Source organism: Betta splendens, chromosome 5, assembly GCF_900634795.4.
Source record: "Betta splendens chromosome 5, fBetSpl5.4, whole genome shotgun sequence".
NCBI classification, from domain to species: Eukaryota; Metazoa; Chordata; class Actinopteri; order Anabantiformes; family Osphronemidae; genus Betta; species Betta splendens.
The window spans coordinates 5,845,069-5,867,023 of NC_040885.2; the positions used below are offsets into that span (position 1 = coordinate 5,845,069).

The 21,955-nt window shown below is 52.6% G+C and overlaps 1 protein-coding gene across 3 annotated transcripts; it reads right to left on the reverse strand.

Annotated features, from left to right (window-relative positions):
- Nucleotides 1–472: 472 nt before the first annotated feature.
- On the reverse strand, nucleotides 473–21,620 carry LOC114855453 (transcription factor SOX-13-like). 3 transcript variants are annotated; one of them, XM_029150616.3, is made up of 14 exons: nucleotides 21,266–21,620; nucleotides 9,625–9,838; nucleotides 9,454–9,556; nucleotides 8,541–8,627; nucleotides 8,291–8,463; nucleotides 7,700–7,768; nucleotides 6,929–7,043; nucleotides 6,095–6,171; nucleotides 5,459–5,624; nucleotides 5,084–5,166; nucleotides 3,917–4,022; nucleotides 3,598–3,768; nucleotides 2,728–2,944; nucleotides 473–2,363 (listed from the first exon to the last, which is right to left on the reverse strand). In XM_029150616.3, the coding sequence occupies exons 2-14, from the start codon at nucleotides 9,835–9,837 to the stop codon at nucleotides 2,090–2,092; spliced, it is 1,854 nt and encodes a 617-aa protein (XP_029006449.1). In that variant the 5' UTR covers nucleotide 9,838; nucleotides 21,266–21,620; the 3' UTR covers nucleotides 473–2,089. The 3 variants fall into 3 exon arrangements, with proteins under 3 accessions (XP_029006449.1, XP_055365007.1, XP_029006448.1); XM_055509032.1 differs by lacking the exon at nucleotides 21,266–21,620 and adding an exon at nucleotides 13,596–13,685 and having other exon boundaries at nucleotides 6,929–7,040; XM_029150615.3 differs by lacking the exon at nucleotides 21,266–21,620 and adding an exon at nucleotides 13,596–13,685.
- Between the last annotated feature and the right edge of the window lie 335 nt (nucleotides 21,621–21,955).

Sequence of the window (21,955 nt, forward strand, 5' to 3'; positions counted from 1 at the left end):
ATTTCCCTGAGGCATCGATGCTGCCGTTAAGACTTTTCTCCTGTTTGTTTCTGGCTGCCAGGAAGGAAAGAGAAACGCAAAGTCGGACATCCTGGCCAAACAACGGCGGACACTGGCTGTGGTCATGACCTCCTGCATTCTGGCACAAATGCTGCATGTCTCGCTCTCGCTATTTATATAAATATATATATAATCTACTTTACTCAGCAGGTTCATACTGTTAAAGAAGGTTTTCTCAAAGCCAGGTTTTTACCAGTCGTTTTCTGTCCTCCACCGTTTCATAGTTTTGATTGGATCATTTGGTCTAAATCAACAGTAAATGTCTGTGGCATTAGCAACAGATTCTATGTTACCATGGTAACATCCTCTGGGAAACCTGATTTATTAACTATTAATTACAGATCCAGGCCCTGTGGGGAACAAGTCACACAGCTGTGACTCATGCACACACATTTAAATAAACTCATGCCAATACAAGTAACACAACCAATTTATTGTCTTTGAAGAAAGCAACACAAAAGTGTGAAAACATAGAAATGTACACCTTTAAATTACACAGGTTCATATAAACAAAATAAAGTCTCTTTCTGTATTTACATCAGCAGGGGCAGCAACAGGTGAGTCCCTTCTCAGTGTCTCCAATAAAATGACATCCCTGTACGTACAAGCAGCCACTGATTTGTCAACGCTGCAGTGAGTGGTCTGAAGCTGGTACATGCGCACACGCGTTTGTGTTGTTTCACACTATTATTCCATCACCACCTTCACTAGAATGGAAACGAGCTGGAACTTCACCTCCGCATGTTCCATGTGTTTCCTATGACTGGAGAAAAACAACAGCCTCCGAGATGTTGGCTACAGTTTTTCAGCTTCTAGCTGTAGCATTACAGTGGAATATAAATATTCATATTCACAAACTCCCCTAAACTAAACATATGAAGTGGAAATTGATGAGGTCACTGTTTAACAATTACTGAAAATCATTGATTATCTGTGCAATGAGAAGTCAACATAGAGGGTTTTCCCAAAACGCTGTTACTGCACCAGATGTTAGCCAGCTGTTATCTAGCTCAGCTGCCTGCCTCCATCTGGGAACATGTGGTGATGGAACATGGAGACTGAAGAGACACATTCTGACTAAACATGGCAGTTTCCTGCTCGTTTTTGGAAACTACTCGTGTTCCCATAAACCAATGCAGCTAATTAATGTATAACATAAAAATATTACTTAAACAAGATGAGACTTAAACACTGGAGAAATTCTTTTGAAGCTGGACACAGACACACTGAATACACACAGTAGGGAGTGGTGGTCGACGCAACTATCTAAATTAAAAAAACGCCAGCGCAGAGATAGAAAAACTAGATAAGCCATACACACAGTGATACAACATCATACAGCGCAGCTCACCTGGAAGGGAGGGTCTATCGTCTGAGCCACAGTGTGCTGTGAGAGAGAGCTCAGCTAGAGATGAGGACATGACTTAGCTTAGCTCAGGGAGGACAATGTCTGCGCCGCCTTCTTATTTGACAGTTTTCTCCACTATGTCTAGTTCCAGTAACACGTGCAAGCTGACAGTTACTTCTCTGAAAGCTTCCCATGATGCTGCATGTCTGCCCAGTCCCAGCAGGGGGCAGCGCTGCAGCGTGCAGCCCTGCCACACACCTGTTGCTCCAGCGCTCAACTGTGCAGCACAAACAAGCAGAGGTTCTGAGACACAGTGACAGTTTCAACACCGTCCTGCACTGAGCCTCACCCTCACTGTGTGTGACGACAGGGCTCAAACCATGAACCTTCTGTGTTACAGCTACAGTGTCACGTCTGCAGCAGGTGAGACGATGTCTATGAGGGGAAATGGGCAGGTTAACAGCTGTGTGTGTGTGTGTGTGTGTGTGTGTGTGTGTGTGTGTGTGTGTGTGTGTGTGTGTGTGTGTGTGTGTGTGTGTGTGTGCGTGTGTATGTGCGTGTGTGCGTGTGTATGTGTGTGTGTGCGTGTTTGTGCGTATATATGTGTGCATGTGCGTGCGTGTGTGCTTGTGTGCGCGTTTCACAGAGCTATGTTACAGTTCCTGGTCCTTCCACCCCCCCTCAGTCCGTGAGCAGCACCAGCTCCCCCTCACTCCTCTCTCCCCCATCGCTCTCCTCCCCCTCGCTGTACGGCGGCCGCTCCCTGTCCCTCTCTCTGGGCAGCGAGGTGGGCGTGACGTGGCCTTCGCCTCGGCGTGGGCCGGTGGACACCTGCGGTAGGTAATGCTCCAGCAGCGCAGGGTGGAAGGGCATGGTTGCCACGGAGACCGAGCCAGAGGTGCCCTGGTACTGGGTGTCGCTGTGGGAGTAGTGGACCTGCTGAGACTCCGTTTGACTGGAATGACATGAAGCGACACACGCACAGGCAGCTGCTCATTAGCATCTTTGGTTTACAGCCTGATTACATCGGCTTCTTTGATACTTAGATGAACTCAGTAACTACGTTTCCATACTTTGTCAAAGTCTCACCTCTCCATAGCAACCGTGGCTCAAGGCTAATGGATATTATAGTAATTCAAGTCATTTGCAGTTTCACTAGTGAAAATGAATCGATTAAAAAAAACTGTTGTGTTTCTACATGTAGCTTCAATGAAAGCTGCTCAGCTGAGCGACGTGTCCAGTGATGTGGAGCTCACGGACCAGTATTCACTTTGTACAGTTATGACCTGACCTCTATCCAGGAGGGAGGACCTACGCACCTGTGTGAATATGTGACCCTCTGTTCCTGTCTGCGGCTCTTCATCATGGCCTTGTACTCGCCCACCCTCAGCCGCCGGCCCTCCACTATGCAGGTCCGTTTGGGCCGGGGCTTGTACTTGTAGTCCGGGTAGCGCTCCAGGTGCTGCCGGCTCAGCCTGGCCTGCTCCTCGTAGTAAGGCTGCTTCTCCTGGTTGGACATGGCCTTCCACCTGGAGCCTGTCAACCAACACCGGCCCTGGTTACATCTGCACTCTCAATATCCATTCAAACCTCAGTCCTCAGTTCTGTCAAATGCTGGTCCAATGTACTGTATGCTGCACCTATAAGACTTTCATTCTTTAGTTGTAACCAAGTGAGAAACTCTATATCTCTATATTTAGTGACTATTGACTGGAGACGTCTTTCACATTATGTAAGTTCACACTTCGCTGAGCTCACAACAATAAGGAACAAGCATGTTCAGCTTGCACCTGCTTCACTAACTGCACTCAAGGGTTTAATGACTACATTTAAACCTTCCTGTGTGTGTTGGTATCTAACCTGTATAACGATCACACATCCACAGATGATGGCAGTGACGTCCAGATGCCTGCGGCTAATATTAGCTACTACGGCGCAACGTTAGACTAGCACACGTTCACCTTCAGATCATCATTAGTGATGATGTCACCTGCTGGCGTGGCACCTCTGAACACAGGAAAAACAATGGCATTCGCATTGAATAGGGAGCGGGTAATTACGGGGTAGATGCTGAAGAGCATAATTGTGCGTTTGTGTCAAGAACGGCAGCTCTTAACAACAGATGGGAATGTAAATGTTTGCTTCTAGTCCCGGCATTCAGGCCAACGTGGAGCAGGCCCATGTCTCACCCAGGATCTTGCTGATGGAGGAGTTGTGCATGTCAGGGAAGGCCTGCAGGATCCTCCTGCGTTCGTCCTTGGCCCACACCATGAAAGCGTTCATGGGCCGTTTGATGTGGCCCGAGGAGGGAGGGGGCCGGGCCTCAGCGTAGCTGCCTGGGACCGAGACGGGCAGGGCACCTACAAGAACGGGCTTAGCGTTAGCGCTCGCCTGCTCATTAACACATGCTAATGACTCAGTTCACACCACAAATCATCGTGACGGTGCTGAAAACATGACGAGTCTCTTTCAGACAGTGCGTTGGGTCGTTCCAGGGCAGATACGCACCCTCAGAGTCGCTGCTGAGGTGGTCCTCGGTGGACGGCACGCCCAGCCGCTCGTCACTCCGCTCCGACTGAGAGAGTCTCTCTCTACGAGGAGAAGCTTTATGCTCCTGATAACAGCAGAAACGTGCAATAAATATTCAGCGAGCACAAAGACGCCATTTGAATGCAGGCTGTAGTAAAAGATGACCCAGTGTTGAAGGCGGCCGAGTCACACAGAGTGCTATTTAAGGTAAAGAGGAGGCAGCTGGGATCAGCTGCTGGGAAATGCAAAGAGAGGAAACTCCAACACCACGGAGGACGACGACCGGCAGCGACGGGAATGGAACCAGTCAATTTGCAAAACAATCTGATTAGCGCATTATCTGCGGCAGAACATTATTTAATACCAAAATAGGTCAGTAAACAGCGGCGGAGCAGAGATGGAGCCCAGTACAGCATTACCGCGGACAAAGAGACGGGCAGGTGGCTCCGTCAATGCCACACTCAGGCCTTTGTGGTATTGTGAGGCTGCAACAGCTGTTGCTCCAGGACGAGGCTGAGACCAAAGCTTCAGCCACCTCAAAGAACAAAAACCCCAAGACCAGAATAGATGACAGCTTCCACGCGGGCCTGTCGTTCCGAGGCGTCTAATAAGTCGACTCTGCTGAGTGTGTGACTAAAAGCAGCCCTTTGTTTTACTGCTCCAGGACCACACTCAGCTTTGTGTGTGGTTGGAATCCTGGACTCAGTGAAATCCCTGGAACCTGAAACCTGACTCTGAAGCCACGTGATCAAAGTGCAACTTCACTGACTTTAGCAATTATGTCACTAAATCATATTTTATCCAGGCAGTTGAATACTGTGCAGATTTATTGAATCCAAAGATTCTTCTACAGGAATTGGCTGACACGGACTCCAATTTATTTAGTGTGTGTTCCCTCCTCTTTAAACAGACTGGTGCAAAGTTCAGCTCCTCAGAAGGCGGAGGTGGGAAAGAGCCTGAATGGAGCTGATACAAGAAGGTAAAAGAACGAATTCACACAGCATAAAAATGTGTGAGCAGCAAAATTAAGCTCATTTTAATAACACAAAACCAGCCAGAACCCGGTGCGGTAGCTTTTCCACCAGCCTCGGCCTTGGTGAGATCACAGTGAAATAGGCTGGAGACAGTGTGGAGGCAGCAGCTCACCGTTTTCCCACTAGCGTGACTTCTCAGCAGCTGCTGGGCATCGTGGATGGCCTGAGTGACTACATCCCCGTCCCCCAGGAAACCTGGAGACAAGACCCAGCTGACAAGAGCTCTGTGGCGTAGATGTGGAAGTCAACCATAGCAGCGTCTGGTAATTCTAGTCTTATCTACGAAGATTCAATGTGATAAGCTGCGTCTTCAGCTCTGTGCTTGTCTGCACGTTGGTTGCTGAGCGATCACTATAATGTGTTCGTGTGGCCTGAAGATCATGTGTCAATAAACACCATATCTTGTTTCTCATGTTGGCTATTGTTACCCACAGTTCCTTCCCGAGGCCTAATAAAACAGGCTGCTGCTTTGCTGCCTCTGACTCACTGAGGGCGGATCGTGGCGGGCTGTGGGACACCTCTCTGTGCACATCCCGGGCCCTGTAGCCTCCCGGCAGCGCCAGCGGCCCCATCTCCAGGCTGTGTGGACTGGGAGCCTTCCCCAGCTCCAGCCCCTTCTGCTTGGACGTCAGGTTCAAGGGCTGACTGGCTTCCTGAACACAGAGTGAGAGCAAATGAGCCCAGGTGTGTGTGTGTGTGTGTGTGTGTGTGTGTGTGTGTGTGTGTGTGTGTGTGTGTGTGTGTATTCCCGTTCTGCACTGAGGGTTTTGCATGTTGGAGCGCATCCGTCACACCTTCGTAGTGTTTCTGCTCTTTTGTCTTCGCGTTCACCTCTTCCTCTGTTTTTCTTTGTTTACTTAAGCCATGTTAGTCTAACCCCGCTTAAAAAGCAGATGTGCAAATAGTGTTTGCGTGTGCGCACACGCACACACACACACACACACACACACACACACATGCTTAAAGCAGGGTGTGGTTGGTGTTCTAGCTTCACAGCCTACACATTCCTGAAAGCACATTATATCAGCCTGTTTGTTCCTTGCACACACACACACACACACACACACACACACACAAACACACACACACACACACACACACACACACACACACACTAGTGTACCTGCCGGTAGGAAGCCCCGCTCCGCTTCACGGACGTGGGGTGAGTGCTCGTCAGCAGCTGCATGGGATAGTCCACAGCTGTGGGGAGAAATGGACGACCTGGTTACTGGTTACAGGTGTGATCACCTGCTGGACTACATAAATATTACCCAGCGTCCACTTTATTAGGTACTTCCATTGTTGTAGTGTTTTATATGAGCACTGCAGCCACAGCTTGGAACAGCAACAGGCTCCGTCGCCTAAACTACAGCTGCTAAAGAGCCTTTGCGACGTGAAGCAACATGAAACAGCAATGTCCTCATTGCAAAGAGGATTATTTCAGCTTCCACACGGCAGCAGTTCTACAGCATTTCACCTTCTGAAGCACTCACACGTCTTCAAGCCGAACAAAAAGCCCAATAAAGGGCTGGTTAAATTCTGCCTACAGTGTTTTAAAGACTGGCCTTGTGTCTTTTTGGTTTGAAAAGATGGAGAAGACAAGGTCGCACAGCTTTTACCACTTGAAAGCAAGACTACACAAAGTTGTGTGTCTCTCAGCGGTGCCCCCTGTAGCCTGCTCACTGTACGAGCGCATGTGTGTGAAAAGTGCTATTAAGCACATTGTTCAGCTCAACGTTTATATCCCTCCAACATCGCTGCATTAAAAACAGGCCTTGAGTTGAAGAGCATAAATACGCTGAGTGAAAAGCTGCTCCAGTGAAGCTGCTTCAGTCTAGTGGAGTCTGCACAACAGGAGAGAAAAGAACAGACAAGCGTAAAGGACTGGAGGAGAGAAGCCACAGGACCAGTTAGAGCAGATGTTGCCCAGCAGACGTCCAGCTGTGCTGTGACTCACCTGGTTTGCAGGGGATGGGCTGCAGCGGCAGCGTCATCTGGGAGTCAGAGGCGACTGGCAGCGGCTGAGTGCTGGGGTGGAACGCCGGGATCATCACATACGGCATGTTCACCTGCTGGGACGAGCCCGGACAAACACGTGAGCCGAGGTGGTGCCTGACGCAGCCGAGTGGCAGCATGTGTGCACGCGTCAAAAGCACGGTGGCGGCCGGGCCACAACTGGGCCACAACCGGGCCACAACCGGGCCACAACCGGGCCAGCGCCAGGCGGCCGGGACCGGGCCGCGGCCTGGCGTGACCATGGTTCAAACCCCAGCCTGGCCCGGTGCTGGCGGGGCCACGGCAGGGTGGCACCGATCGGGCCACAACTGGGCCACAACCGGGCCACAACCGGGCCACAACCGGGCCACAACCGGGCCAGCGCCAGGCGGCCGGGACCGGGCCGCGGCCTGGCGTGACCATGGTTCAAACCCCAGCCTGGCCCGGTGCTGGCGGGGCCACGGCAGGGTGGCACCGATCGGGCCACAACTGGGCCACAACCGGGCCACAACCGGGCCACAACCGGGCCAGCGCCAGGCGGCCGGGACCGGGCCGCGGCCTGGCGTGACCATGGTTCAAACCCCAGCCTGGCCCGGTGCTGGCGGGGCCACGGCAGGGTGGCACCGATCGGGCCACAGCCGGGCCACAACCGGGCCACAACCGGGCCAGCGCCGGGCGGCAGCCGGGACCGGGCCACGGCAGCGCTCCGCGTGGCGGCTGTGAGGGAGCAAACCTGGATCTGCTGCTGAAGCAGGTTGATCTTGTGCTGCTGCTGGATCAGCTGCTGCTGCTGCTTCGCGATCTGTGACACAGGACACATAAACACACAGCGTGACAGTGGTTCAAACCCAGTACCTGAATCATACCGCACCGTGATTCACTCTGGAAATCAAGTCAAATCACGCTGATGCAGGTGCAGAGTACATTCAAGCACTAAACGCAGGAAGCCGTGATTCATGGCTCTAACGCCGTGTCACTGCTCTGGTCTCTGGTCGGGCCTACGCAGGCCCCAGATCAGCGGCTGATACTTACATGTAGCCCCACCCTCTCCTCTAATATCTATTCTACTGGTCCAGTCCAGGACTTACACAGTGGCTTTGTGTTGTTGTCTCACCGTTTGCGAAGCATCCTGAACAAAGATTGCTTTTAAATTTCCACTGTCTCATTTGCTTAGTCTATGCTTCTTCATGCACATTCAAATCACACACACACACACACACACAGACGTGCACACAAGGGACCTTCAGTTCCCTCCATTGTTTGGCTCAGATAAGCGGGGAGCGGGTGCGCCTGTTGTGCGATGCTACTGTTGCTGTCGCGCTACCTGCTCCTGCTGCTGTCGTGCCAGCTCCATCTGCTGCTGCTGCTTCTCCAGCAGCAGCGCGGCCATGTTCCTCTGCTCCGAGTGGGCTCCCAGCAGCTGCTCCCTCAGGCCGCTCAGCTGGTTGATCATCATCAGCAGCTGGAACTCCTTCTCGGCCAGGGACTCGGTGGTACCTGCAGGGGTCGGGGCGTCAGCAGCGAGTCGTCTGTTTAAAAACAGGCACAAACGCTTGGAGAGTGTGGAGTCTGACCTTTGAGATGTCCTGCTCCCACTGTGCTTTTATCCAGAAGTTTCTCCTTCCAGTCAGCATTCAGCAGCTTCTCAATGGTCGGCATTACTGTTAACAGGACACAACAGGTGCTCAGCACAAGACGGCAGCAGAAGTGTATTGTGTCAAATGAAATCCGGCTGACATCAAACTACTTTCTGAGCCCCTCGGCCGTCCTCCTAATGGCATTGATTGAAGAAGACGTTTCAGGTGCCGAAGGGCAGAGGTTGTTTGTGCGTCTGGGAGAAGTTTTGAGTGTTTGAGTGGATCAATATTTAGACAGAGAACAATCCAAGGTCAGCTGGTGAGGAGAATTTGAGAGAAATTTAAGGCAAGGACTTCAGGCCGCTGAAAGATTTGATTTGGAAGAGCGAGTCTCAAAGCAGCAGCAGCCTTTTAATACACATGTGAGGGATGGAAAAACATCAGCGCTAATAGAAGCAGCCAGATCCGCCTGAACCCATTTAGGAACCGAACAACAAGCCTGCTCCGCTACGAAGCTGCCACTTCCACCCATCGATCTCCAGCAGCCGGGCATTGTTTACTGCTGAAAAGCGGAGAACGTGGTGCACTTAAACACTGACAATATGGAGCTGCTGCGTCTACGTCCGAGCATCGCTACGCTGCGAGAACAGCTCCGAGCTTGAACGATGGGGAAAACGGAGTCACGCTTCCCGCAGCAGCAGCGTTCAGGCCGCCTGACATGCTGCTTCCACTGACGCCACCATTCTGTCCAGGCTAGAAACCGCTGCCGTCTGCCCTGAAACGCTGGAGGAGCCGATTACTGGCTGCCAAATAAGTGGAAGGGATTCGCCGCTGGGGACCATGAACGTAGGCTTTTGCCGCTTCGCCCTCATGGGGGCAGGTGAGAATCACTGGGCTGATTGCTACAGACCTTCCTTGAAGCTGGATGCACCCTCTGCCTCCTGCTTCCGGTCCTGCGGCTTGGCCTCGGCGAGGTTCTGCCTGTGAGGAGGTTCCTTGCCTGGAGAACCCTCCTGTCAGGACACACAGGCGTGAGCGTCTCACAGTGGAGCCTGTCGTGGACATGTGGTGGTGTGCTTACCGAGGGGGAGCGGGACAGCGGTGGGGTGAGCTGCCGGGCCTCCAGGGGCTGGCCGACCGACCAGGTCCGTAGGGGAGACGCTCTGGGGGGCTCGGCAGCAGGAGCTCTGCCTCCTCGGCTGGACTCCTCCTGCTCTACTTTGACTCCGACACCTGCCATGCTGACATCCCCACTAGAGAGGCAGTGCAGTGCTGGAGGGCTGGGCTCAACCATTCTGTTAAAGGAGGAAACAACACACCAATTATGCCTAGTGTCATCTGGGTGTGGTGCCGCGTGGCCGGCGGCCATGACAGTTTTGGTTTGGCAAAGAACAGAGAACTGCAGGAACTGTACAAATAATGAACAGCAGCATCTCTGCCTGCCTCTCTGTTTCCTTCAAGGACGTCAGATGTGAAGCAGGTAGGGAAATGGGTGCTAAATGTATCAGCCGAGCTGATGCCTGTTGCAGCGAGGCAATAACACAAGTGGCTTTTCAGGTGGGGGTCAGCTGCTGCCATGCTGAGCATTGTCTCCCTGTGTGTGAGTGACAGCGGGACAGGACGGGTTGAACCACAGTGAACTTGAGCAAATCAACTCGTGTGTGTGTGTGTGTGTGTGTGTGTGTGTGTGTGTGTGTGTGTGTGTGTGTGTGTGTGTGTGAGAGAGAGAGAGAGTTTTATTTCCCAGCTCTACAGCAGGAGGAAAGAAAAACACCGCAGACAGCAGAACAAAACAAACAGAACACACAGGGGCAAAAAGTGCACATATATATAAAGAGGCAGAAAAAAGCCATTGTTGGAGCCAGGGAACAAAGGAAGCCAGGACAATGGGGGAGCGGCTGACAAAAGCCGCCGGCCGCAGGAAACAGGCCGGATAACAATGCCAGCGGAATGTGCCGACCGACTCGGGAACACGGAAAAAAATCAAAACAGTGGAGCGCCGCGGTTCTGCAGAAAGCTCAATGTTTACAGGCTGAACAAAGACACCTGTCTGCCAGGGTCCACGGCGCCCGGCCTCAGTGACCAGCACCGCAACAGGCACAGGAAGCACCGGAGCACCGCGCCGCGTGTTCCTGACGTGTGCTGTGGCGCCGTGCTGCACCTGGCAACGACCAGCAGCACCGGCACCATGACGACGTCACCGCCGCAGCATCTGCATGACGTCATCACCGCAGCATCTGACAACGACCAGCAGCACCGGCACCATGACGACGTCACCGCCGCAGCATCTGCATGACGTCATCACTGCAGCATCTGACAACGACCAGCAGCACCGGCACCATGACGACGTCACCGCCGCAGCATCTGCATGACGTCATCACCGCAGCATCTGACAACGACCAGCAGCACCGGCACCATGACGACGTCACCGCCGCAGCATCTGCATGACGTCATCACCGCAGCATCTGACAACGACCAGCAGCACCGGCACCATGACGACGTCACCGCCGCAGCACCAGCACGACGTCACCGCCGCAGCATCTGCATGACGTCATCACCGCAGCATCTGACAACGACCAGCAGCACCGGCACCATGACGACGTCACCGCCGCAGCACCAGCACGACGTCACCGCCGCAGCATCTGCATGACGTCATCACCGCAGCATCTGACAACGACCAGCAGCACTGGCACCATGACGACATCACCATCGCAGCACCAGCACGACGTCATCGCAGCATCTGCATGACGTCACCGTCGCAGCACCAGCACGACGTCACCGCCGCAGCATCTGCATGACGTCATCACCGCAGCATCTGGCAACGACCAGCAGCACCGGCACCATGACGACGTCACCGCCGCAGCATCTGGCAACGACCAGCAGCACCGGCACCATGACGACGTCACACCGCAGCACCAGCCTGACGTCATCACCGCAGCTTCAGGCCCTGCCTCAGTGGCATCCACACTGGTCCAACGCGCTCCGTGGTCCAAACAGCGCCGTCTGTGTCGCCATCAGCGCCTGCACGAGGCAGTCCAAGAACATCACTCAGTGACGATGGTGCGTCTGGCAGAACGGCTGTCTTCACTAGACGCATCCAACAGGACAGAGAAGAGGAAGAGCAACGGTCCTGCACCAACGCTAATGCACAACCATGTGACAACTCAACAAATCTAAGCCCAGTCAACACAGGTGCAGTCATCATTTCACAACACCAGGCCACCTGTCCTCCACCAATCTGTGTGAGTGTGTTTATTCAAATCATGCATCATAAAAAGAAACATTTTAACCAGCTGATGGTGAGTACAGGCACAATAAATGCAGCTGGGAACAACAGCACTCTGTCATTTAGTGCCACCTGCTTGACTGCTGTTGACTCTGACAGTGATAGCACACTTTGTGTGTGTGTGTGTGTGTGTGTGTGTGTGTGTGTGTGTGTGTGTGTGTGTGTGTGTGTGTGTGTGTGTGTGTGTGTGTGTGTGTGTGTGTGTGTGTGTGCCGTGATCTAAACCTTGTTTCCACCACACTCATCCCACTGGAATAAAACATGAGCAGCATTAAGCCCACGGGGATCTGCATCAGGCGGATCTGCTCTGATTGCTGTGTCAGGTGCAGCGTTGAACCAGCGGAGCAGTGGAACCGTGAGGGGTTGATTGTGTGAGGCAGGAGGTCCGGTTCTGTCCCACGCTGGAGGTTATTCCTGGGTCTCCCCTCACACACAGGTGGCTTTCACACGCCTGTACAGACTGTGTGGGAGTCACAGCAGAGGTATGTGCAGAGCTGGTGACAGCAAGGAATGCTTCAAGGTGCGTGTGTGTGTGTGTGTGTGTGTGTGTGTGTGTGTGTGTGTGTGTGTGTGTGTGTGTGTGTGCGTGCGTGCGTGCGTGCGTGCGAGTGTGTGTACTTTTGGGTGTATGCCTTTGTGTGTGTGTGCATTTGTGTGTGTGTGCGCGCGTGCGTGCGTGTGTGTGACCGTGAGCGTGTAGTTCAGGGTTCTCCGTTCCTGTGGAACCTGACCTTTGGATGCATGCATGTCATGTCTTTGTGCTGCCTGATCAGAATAGCAGCGTGAGGATCTTGCGCCGCTGCTGTCAGACCACCTACCGAGCCTCGGCACAATCAACAGACCTCAGAGCAGCTGTCGAGCTCAACTCAGCGCCACAGTGACCCAACTGCTCCGCAGGACGTGTGCAACCACTGGCCACAGCGCTGGAACCCGCTGAACGTCGCTGGGGCTGAAGGGCTGAGATCAGCACCATCACGCGTGTGTTCATTCAGGAGGACTGAGACACTCACACCGCGGTGAGGCTCAGTGTGCGCTCTTCGCTCTGTAGCACAGCTTCGCCAGTGGGAACTAACAAATCAGATCAGGACAGGTTCTCCTCCTCCACATGTAAAGTGATGGTCGACTCATTCTCACGTTTGGTTAATAACGTCAGTCAGATTCCACCCTGGCTATTAATGATAATAATAACACGGTTGGTGCAATGACTCAGTTGAGGACTAACCCTCGAAAAGCAGCTGCTTGTTACAGACTGCACCTCCGTCCTGGAGGAGGAGGCGACAGTGGGCCATCAGAACCAGCTCCTCTGCTCATGACACTTCACTCACTGCAGGTCGGGGCTCGGCTCCGCCCGCCCGCGCGCCTCCTCTTCTCCTTTCTGTTCTTTCTCCCTTTGTTTCCTCTTTCTGCGGCCGCCGTCTCAACGACAGCCTGAGGCGGGACGGCAGTCGCACAATAGGCAGAGAAGTGTTCCACATCCAAACAGGTTTACTGGGTAGAAAACAAAGACGTTCCCACCGACAGGCTGCGACAGACACACAGCAGCGCGGGAAACGCCGCACACCTGTCTTTGCATATTTCCACACTTTGTCCCAAACTGGGAAACTTGAGAGGAAATGCTGCCACTCGTCAGCTCGTTTTTGGCCGAGCTTTCAACCTGCTGTGCAGCCGTGTTACGACAAGTGTGAAGCGATGTATAAACAAATGTTTGACAGCGCGTTTGCGCTGTTTGAGATAAAGGCAGCATCCGAGCTCCGGTCTGTACTCACCTGAACGGGCCGAGCGGGCGCGACGACACCCAACAGCGCTGCCTGACTGGACCGGAGCTGCAGCACGTCATGGCTGTGTGTCGCCAGCCCCGCGCTGGCTTTAAAGCGCGCTACCTGAAACCCCCCCCCCCCCCTCCGCCCCCCAGGGGCCAGTACAAAGAGCCTCTTCACGTCCCACCGCGCACGCTGCATTTGCATAATCAGCACGCTGCTGCGGGTGGGTAACCTCCGCTGCAGCGATAGCCATCGAGCATCAACCCACCAACAGGTGTGATTGTGGTGAGATAAGAGCCTTCATCGGCCTCAGACACTTTCTAACAAGGTCGCTTTATGCTCACGTCCAATTTCCTGGACACGCAAACAAGCGAGCTCAGCTTCACAAAGTCAGCGTTAGTCTTTTCCAAAAGGCACACACGAGCCCACATGTGCTTACACACATACGCACACGCACACACACGCACACACACATAAGCACACATGTGCACACACACATACAAGCACACATGTGCACACACACACACACACACACACATCTGCATACACACACACATACAAGCACACATGTGCACGCACACACACACGTGCGCACGCACAGGTACGCACGCACACACACACACACATGCACACGCAGACACACACACATGCACACGCACGCACACACACACGTGCACACGCAGACACACGCACACACATCTGCATACACACACACACACACACACACACACGCGCACACACGCGCACACACACGCGCACACACACACACACACACACACACACACACGTGCACACGCACACACACACACACACACACACACACACACACACACTTCTGCATGGCTCCATCAGAGCTGGCGTCTCCTCAGACACACGTGTCCACTGACATGGACACAGATTGCTCCTACTCTCCCCCGCACACTGAACTCATCGTATGGAGACAGGGAAGGAGAGGCTTCTTCTGGCCTTTCACACACAAACGGGCAGAAATGAAAACTTCACCAACGTGAGGCAGAATCAACGCAAAAAGCCGGTGACCTCCAAAACAAAAAACCCACACACTTCAATCTCCTGCATTTCAAGCGAGCGCACATTTTAACTGGCTTTTCATTACCTGGCTTTTATTTCCAGCTGCCTGAGTGACGAGGAGGAAAGTTCAGAGGCAGCTTTTCAGCGAGGCTTCAAGGCCGTCCAGTGAACGCCGCTAAGACGCCTGTTTGGGCTGCGCTGGCGTTATTGGACAGACAAGCAGCATGTCACAGTGGTTGAAGACTGGGCCTCATTAGAGAACGAGCTCTCAGGGATGGAGACAAAGGCCTCGCTCTCTTCTCCGTTCCTTCGCCTCCTGCTCTGTTCCCTCGGCCTTTTGATGTCAAGAGCCACAGAGCAGTCTGAAGAATAGGCTCATCACCAATACGTGTGTGTGTGTGTGTGTGTGTGTCTGCGTGTGCATGTGTGTGTGCACTTGTGTGTGTGTGTGTGTGTGTGTGTGTGTGTGTGTGTGTGTGTGTGCGCACGTGTTTGTGTGTCTGTATGTGTGTGTGTGTGTTCGTGTGCTCGTGTGTGTACATGTGTGTGTGTGCACGTGTGTCTGTGTGTGTGCGCGCGCACACACGCCGTTGTTCGCCAGTTGCTGGTCAGTTCTTCCCACAAAGAGCCGTGTTTATAGCTGATAGAGGCATCACTACTACATTTTCCTGAGCTCTTTCCTCGTGCACAAGGGGACGTCCCACAGACACAACACGTCCCTAATTCACAATTCAAATTTTCCTCATCCTCAGCGATGCAATCTGGTGAGAACGAGGCTTTATTCAGACACAGCAGCATCGACACATCACTTTTGATTTACAATAAAGTTTCTGTTTTTATACCTCATATTTTCATTTGTTTACATATCATAATCAACACCACAAGCCTCAGTCAGCACAGACGTACATCACTGCGCAGACAATGATTCAAAGCAAACAGATGAGGAGGACAAACACACCTATAGTGGTGGAAATTCAAGTGTGGTCGTGTTCGTCCACAGCGTCTGACAGTCAACAACGCTTTCCTGTGGTGTCTGTACGTGAACTGATCAACACCACAGTTTATTGGCAAATGAAGACGTCATGAGGTCTAACAGCAGAGAAGCTTCAGTGTGCGGTGAGGAAACATTCATTTAGATACGCAGAACAGGTCCAACCGCCCTAAAGCTTCACTGGACGCTCACATCCAGTGAAGCTGCGAGAACATGGTGGGTTCCTCCACACACCGTGTGTCCATGCCTTTAGGCCGACAGCTGACTGGTAACTAGTGGTCAAACCACGATGAGGACGTTGCCTCCACAGGCGCTGCCAGAGGTCTGACAACGTTGACCTCCTTCATGATCACATGATTGAAGGAGGGTAGATGATAGTTATGGAGCGTTTGATGTGTGTGTGAGCATATGTTCCTGCGAAGGCTGCCGTCAGGGCCTCAGAGTCGCCTAAATAAGACGTATAAACTGGCAGAGAACAGAAGAGAGCAGGACTCTGGCTTCAGTCACGGCCCTTTGATTTTTCGGCTTTTCAGAAGCACAGGTTAAAAAGCAGCCATTTTTCTTTTCATGCTGCCCTCTCTCTCGTTCTCTCGCTCTTCACTCTCAGAAACAGGTCGTCTATTGTGGCAGATAGCAAAAGGCTACTGTGGCATTTATCAGAGGGGGGGCGGGGCATGGGGGGGGCAAGACAAAACAGCGTCCCAATGAAGAGATAGAACAAGAGAAGGGAAGAAAGGATGTGTATGAAGGCCACTTTTTCTCCTCCCTCACAAAGCCCCAGCACCTCCACCCCCCACCCACCCCACCCCCCGCTCCTTCAGGCTGGCACACACAAAAGAGGACGGGCTCTCTCCTCCAGCCCGGCACACTTTATATCCTCTCCATTCAGACGCTGCTTCTTGAGAGCACAGCCTGTGTGTGTGTGTGTGTGTGTGTGTGTGTGTGTGTGTGTGTGTGTGTGTGTACTTGTAGTTGCATGGAAGCAAAAAACGTACTTTCCTACCAAAGTGAGGACATTTTGTGGCCGGTCCTCACTTCTTAGAATTGGGTTTGGTTCGAATTAGAACAAGGTTTAGACGTCTGCCATTAGTTGTGATGGTTCGGGTTTGGGTAAGGGGCTAGGGAGGCATTATGTCTATGGAGGTCCTCACTTCGATAGAAGTACAAATGTGTGTGTGTGTGTGTGTGTGTGTGTGTTTTTTATGGACTTTGTAATGGTGGTGGGGGTCTATGTGGAGGGTCTTATAGACCAAGGGGCCGGGGCTCTCAGGGGTTACTATGGAAACGCCTTTGAGCAGTGAGGAGCACAACAGGTGATTCTGCCGAGGGCCCGTTGGTCTCAGCGCTGAGTCTCTGCAGGGGGTCTCTGCTGTGTGTGCATGTGTGCTGCTTATGCTACAATCACCTCGGTGCCATAGGTCTTAACCAGCTCCAATAAGCTGGAGATCATGTCTGAAGTAATGACACAATGCCTGGATTCACACACACAGCACACACTCAGACATGTCCCTCTCAGCAGCCAGGGTGTTCCAGTCACACGCATCTCACTAAAACCTCCCCATCCAATATTTACAGGACGATGCGACTGAGCCCCTCAGCTTCAATGTGGAACCCAAACACCACACACTCATCCGCTGTACGACTGGAGGAGGAAGCCTCTACAGAGCAGCGCAGACGGGTCCATGATCTCAACAAACAGCAGCGCCTCATTGACCCATCATTCCCTCAACGCTTCGCTCCCGTCAGCAGCAGCACAGCTTCTAGAGGCCTTTTCAATCTCTTCCTGCTTTGTCTTAATACAATGTATAATAATAATAATCCCTACAGTGTGATAAGTCTTATTGTCTCTGTGACACACTTCATCAATCACAAACTGTTACACACACAGATCAGCTGAAGTGGAGCTGGACCTCGATGGGTCCTCTCGCTGCCTGGAAGCAGTGGCTTTGATCGGCCCACGGAGCCACGTGTGCTGATGGAGGCCAGCGGCCCGTTCCACACACACCAGGGTGAAGCTCCATCATTCACTCTGTGGGCTTTGCTTCCACACGTGACCGACTGATAACAGCATAAATGTCACGTAACAAAACTTATCCGGGTACTTTCTCCTCCAATTGTGATACTTCAGTTAATTAAAAACCAGCAGACATGAAAAAGAAATTGGTCTCTGCCCCCAGAGGAAGTCGGGCCGGTGGCTTCACGTTAGCTCTGGTGAGTTGCTGAGGTGGCAGAGAGTCAAAGTCAGCCCTGAACGTCCACTACAGCATCAACAAACAGCAGCTTATACAAAGCACATAATGGCTTACTGTCATTTTAGATTTCACTGATTTCTAAAGGAAATGCAAATGAGGCCACTGGGCTGCTGTGGTGCAAACAAACAGTCTCTGGTCATTTGCAAATGGCCAGAGACGTGCACACACACACACAAGAGGTACGGCGGGAACCGTGAGGTTCCACATGGACAACGGAGCACGTTGTTGAGCCCGGGGAAAGTCATGTAAATGATCCAGGAAGCTCGCAGGCTTTATTTGCGCCAGGGACTCGAGCATCAATCGAGTGTTTGTAAATTCTCCCCGATTGGTCCAGAAATAAACAAATCGGCTGGAAAGAAGGGCAGCCACAAACTGATTATACCTTCACCAAACACAAGAACAGCTGTTGTGTGCGCGTCTCTGATGGCGATGCAAATGTGCTGGTGTGTAACAGCAGAGGACACATATTAGAGCTTCAACAGAGGCCTTCTGTCATTGTGTGAGCCAACAGTTCACCGTCCGTCACATGGGCCCATTTCTGCAGCGACAGGCATGTTTTCAAGCACTTAAGCACAGAAACCTGCTGGTTCATGTTCCGCTCGTCAAACAATACAGGGCCGTTATGTGATGCGCATTATGGGAACAGCAGGACAAAAGGAAACCTGCGGTCACAGCCCTTCTTCACAAAGATCACAACTTAAAACACACACCACATACTTCCCAACAAAGGCTTCCCTCCCATTTGTGCATTTACCCAAACACACCTTGGTCTTGTAGGAGCTTGCAGCGCGGCATCGCGTGCTCAGCGCGCTCGCATGCAGGGAAAGTTCCCAAAACTCAAGTGCTGTTTTCGGGGTTTTGTTCTTTGCGGATTAAAAAGTTGAAAAGTGCCGGGAGAAACGCACGGAAGCTTCCGTTCCCGCCGCCTGAGAGTGACTTACAGCTGTTGATGAATGGCTGCACTCCTGCATTATTAGCATGCTATTATGAGCTTACGCTGCCGTCACGGACGGGCGAGCGCACAGTCAAAGCACAGCTGGGAGAATGTGCCTTTAAACAAGCCTTTAATCCTGGCATTCTGCAGCGGAACCGCCGGGTCGAGCTCAGCTCAGACGCTGGACGGACGCTCGGCCCGCGGCCTGTGCAGCTGCTGGTGACGTGCACTTCATCAGCCACCCAGTGATTCCTATTTACAAAGCTATAAGTGGACAGTGTCCACATATTCGTCGGCGTTCAACATTCCCACTGCACTCGAAGGGAACAGACTGAGAACTTCGCACCTCAGGCTGTTTCTATTTCAAGCACTTCCCCTAAATATACGTTCATGTATGGAATTGAAAACAACTCCGTCCTAATGGCTTAATATGAGAGCGCGCTGTTACGTAATGCAAACGAGGATGGCGATAGCTGCTCTTATCACCAATAGGGTGAAGAATTAACCAGTACAATCTCATTTCACCCGCAGCTTAAGGCCCAGACCTGACTTTAGCGCCTATTGAGCCTGAACAGGCTCAAATGTGACAGCACAACAATGTAAAGTTCCACATTAACCAGTGTCTCTGGGCCTTTGCAGCCTTAAGACATCCAGAAGCCTGGAGCACAAAGCAGTGATGAAGACGCAGCCGTTTGCACTGGAGACCCGGATAAAACCGTCAGCTGTCAGTCAAACAGTGAGGTCAAAGGTTGAACCCTCACAGTCCAAAGGACAGCGAGGGACAGAGGGTTTGATTCGAAGGGGCCACAGAGGCTCTGTCTGACTGTCACACTCACACTGTGCTGAAGGACACGCACAGACACGCACACTCGCACACACACGCAAGTCAGAGAACAATGTCCGGAGGACATGGGGGTCAGAGACAGAGAGAACCTTAATGTGTCCTGCTGTCCTCATAGAGACATCTGACGTCACACACACACAAACGGTTTAGAATTTGGTACGAAAAAAATCAGACTCCTTGACAACTTGCACTTGTTGCCTGTAGACACAAACCTGTTTGTCAAGTTGCGCTGTACCCCATACCATATACCGTACTGTGGGCAGAACTATTCTGGCTCTGGCTGTAAACAACAGCTAAATGAAGACATTCTGTAGAAACTGTGCACTGACGTTTCTGACACCTGTCTTTCCTAGTTTGGAGTAAAAGACACGACTGAAGCCACGGGGTGAAACGCTGCTGCAGTGGCCTAAAGGTCCTGGGTCCAGTAAGAGTGGCTCGGAGCTACTGGGAGTGAGGTCAATGGCGTAGCTGCACGAATAGGCCAGAGGAAGAGGAGCCTGATTATATGCAACGCCTTCAAGTCACGGGCGTCACCGTCTGACGACAAAGATTTCAATAAAGGTCAAGGCAGAAGCTCAAACTGCTGAAGCTGCCCTTTAATACGCAGCGTTTGGCTAGCTGCTGTCCTGACACACACCTGTCAGTCCCTGTGGCCATGATGGGAGACAGGACACCGGGGGGGGGGGGGGGGGGGGGGGGGGGGCATGGGTGAGGCTGGAAACCAACCACTCCTCACGTTATAGGGTGAACAGACAGACAGACACTGCTTTAGTTCAGCACCGCTCTGTGTCCACAGCAAAGAGCATGATGGGAAATGGGATGAAGAGAAGAAAAGAAAAGAAAAGAAAAGAAAAGAAAAGAAAAGAGAAATAGAGCAGAGCAGAAGTGGTGGCAGCAGCAGGGGTGTGAAGACGGCACTGAAGAGTGAAGAGGAAAGAAAGGAGATTGACAGAATTAAAGGTCAGGGACTCCCCGCTGACGGACGGCTTTGTAGCAGCCGCTGAAGAGACGCGCGCGCGCACGGACCTACTGGTCCTCGCGCAGTCGACCCCCGCTGAGCTCCGCTTCCACAGCTCTTACACGTGTGGCTGTGACGGCTCCACCTGTTGGAGGCTCTCCCTCTGCCCTGAAGGACCCGAGGCCCAGCTCACACACTGTCCTGGAGCCGCCACGATTCAACGAGGTGTTTAAAGCGGAGCGTTGACGGCTTCGCTAAAACCTTGACGTCTGAACCTATTCTTAGTGAACCTGGTGACATCTGTTCATTAGCATCTGCCAACAGCGCTGACACCACCTTCTTCTTCCTCATTACCATCATCGTTTCCCCCCTTGACAACAGTGTCATGTGCCAACCACGCAGCGCGTGCAGCGCGTGCAGCGCAGCGCAGCGCAGCCTCCGCTTTCTGGCACATTCACAAGTTGAACAAGCACGAGCGAGTGTGAGAGATGGAGAAAGGAGTGCGCGTGAGCAAAGCAAAACAATCAAGTTAATATCGGAGAAACTGGAAAATCCAGTGGTTACACGTGAGAGACTTTGGAAGTTTTCAGTGAGGCACAAACACGCGCGCGGCTTCCTATAACGTTTGCCTTCGTCGTCTCGCGACTTGGCCGCCGTCCGCCACTCACCGGTTGCCGGTTGCGCCCGCAGCGCTCCGCGAGAGGGACAACCACAAACTTCCGTCCTGCTCCGCTTCCTGTCCCGCTTTAGCTCTTAGCCGCTCGGTGCGGGGCTTCGGCTCGCGTCCGTCACCGTGGAGAGGAGCCGCAGAGGCGGAATCGTGGCGCGGCGCGGCGCGGTGCGGTGCGGTGCGGTGCGGTGCGTAAAGGCGGAGCGCGGCGCAGACCTGCTCTCGCTCCGGTGCCTCCGTGTCTACTGGGCTCCAACACGCGCTGTGCTGTCCGCGGCCGCGGCGCCCTGCGCTCACCTCCCACTTAAAGGGAGAGGGACTGATTTCCAGGTGGTGGCACGCGCACGGCTTCAGTCCACGTAGTCGGTCCACTCGAGTTTTCTGGTGAATAAGCAGGTTCCTTCATTTAGAGCTGTAATTGGTGATTACTCTTGTTATCTGCCAAAGCATATTTGTATTTTCCACGAGTGAATAAAATGTTTCAATAGTCTCAAATGGCCTTTTATTGTCCAGCTTGTGTGACCTTTTAAATGATAATCTGGTTGAGTTCAAATGTTACCTAAATGCTAAAAATCAAGTCTTTAATTTGAAGTTAACATTCATACTCTGGTGAACTGTATGAGCTGGTGCAGCAGTGGAAAGCTGACAGGCTGATGCAGGATGACCTCTGACCCCACCGCCCTAAAAC

Coding starts and splice junctions, on each gene's coding strand:
- LOC114855453 (XM_029150615.3), bottom strand. CDS start 13,666: ATGACGTGCTGCAGCTCCGGTCCAGTCAGGCAGCGCTGTTGGGTGTCG. Junction 3,769..3,916: donor CCTCAGCAGCGACTCTGAGG/GTGCGTATCTGC, acceptor CCGTTCTTGTAG/GTGCCCTGCCCGTCTCGGTC. Junction 2,945..3,597: donor CTCCATCAGCAAGATCCTGG/GTGAGACATGGG, acceptor GTTGGTTGACAG/GCTCCAGGTGGAAGGCCATG.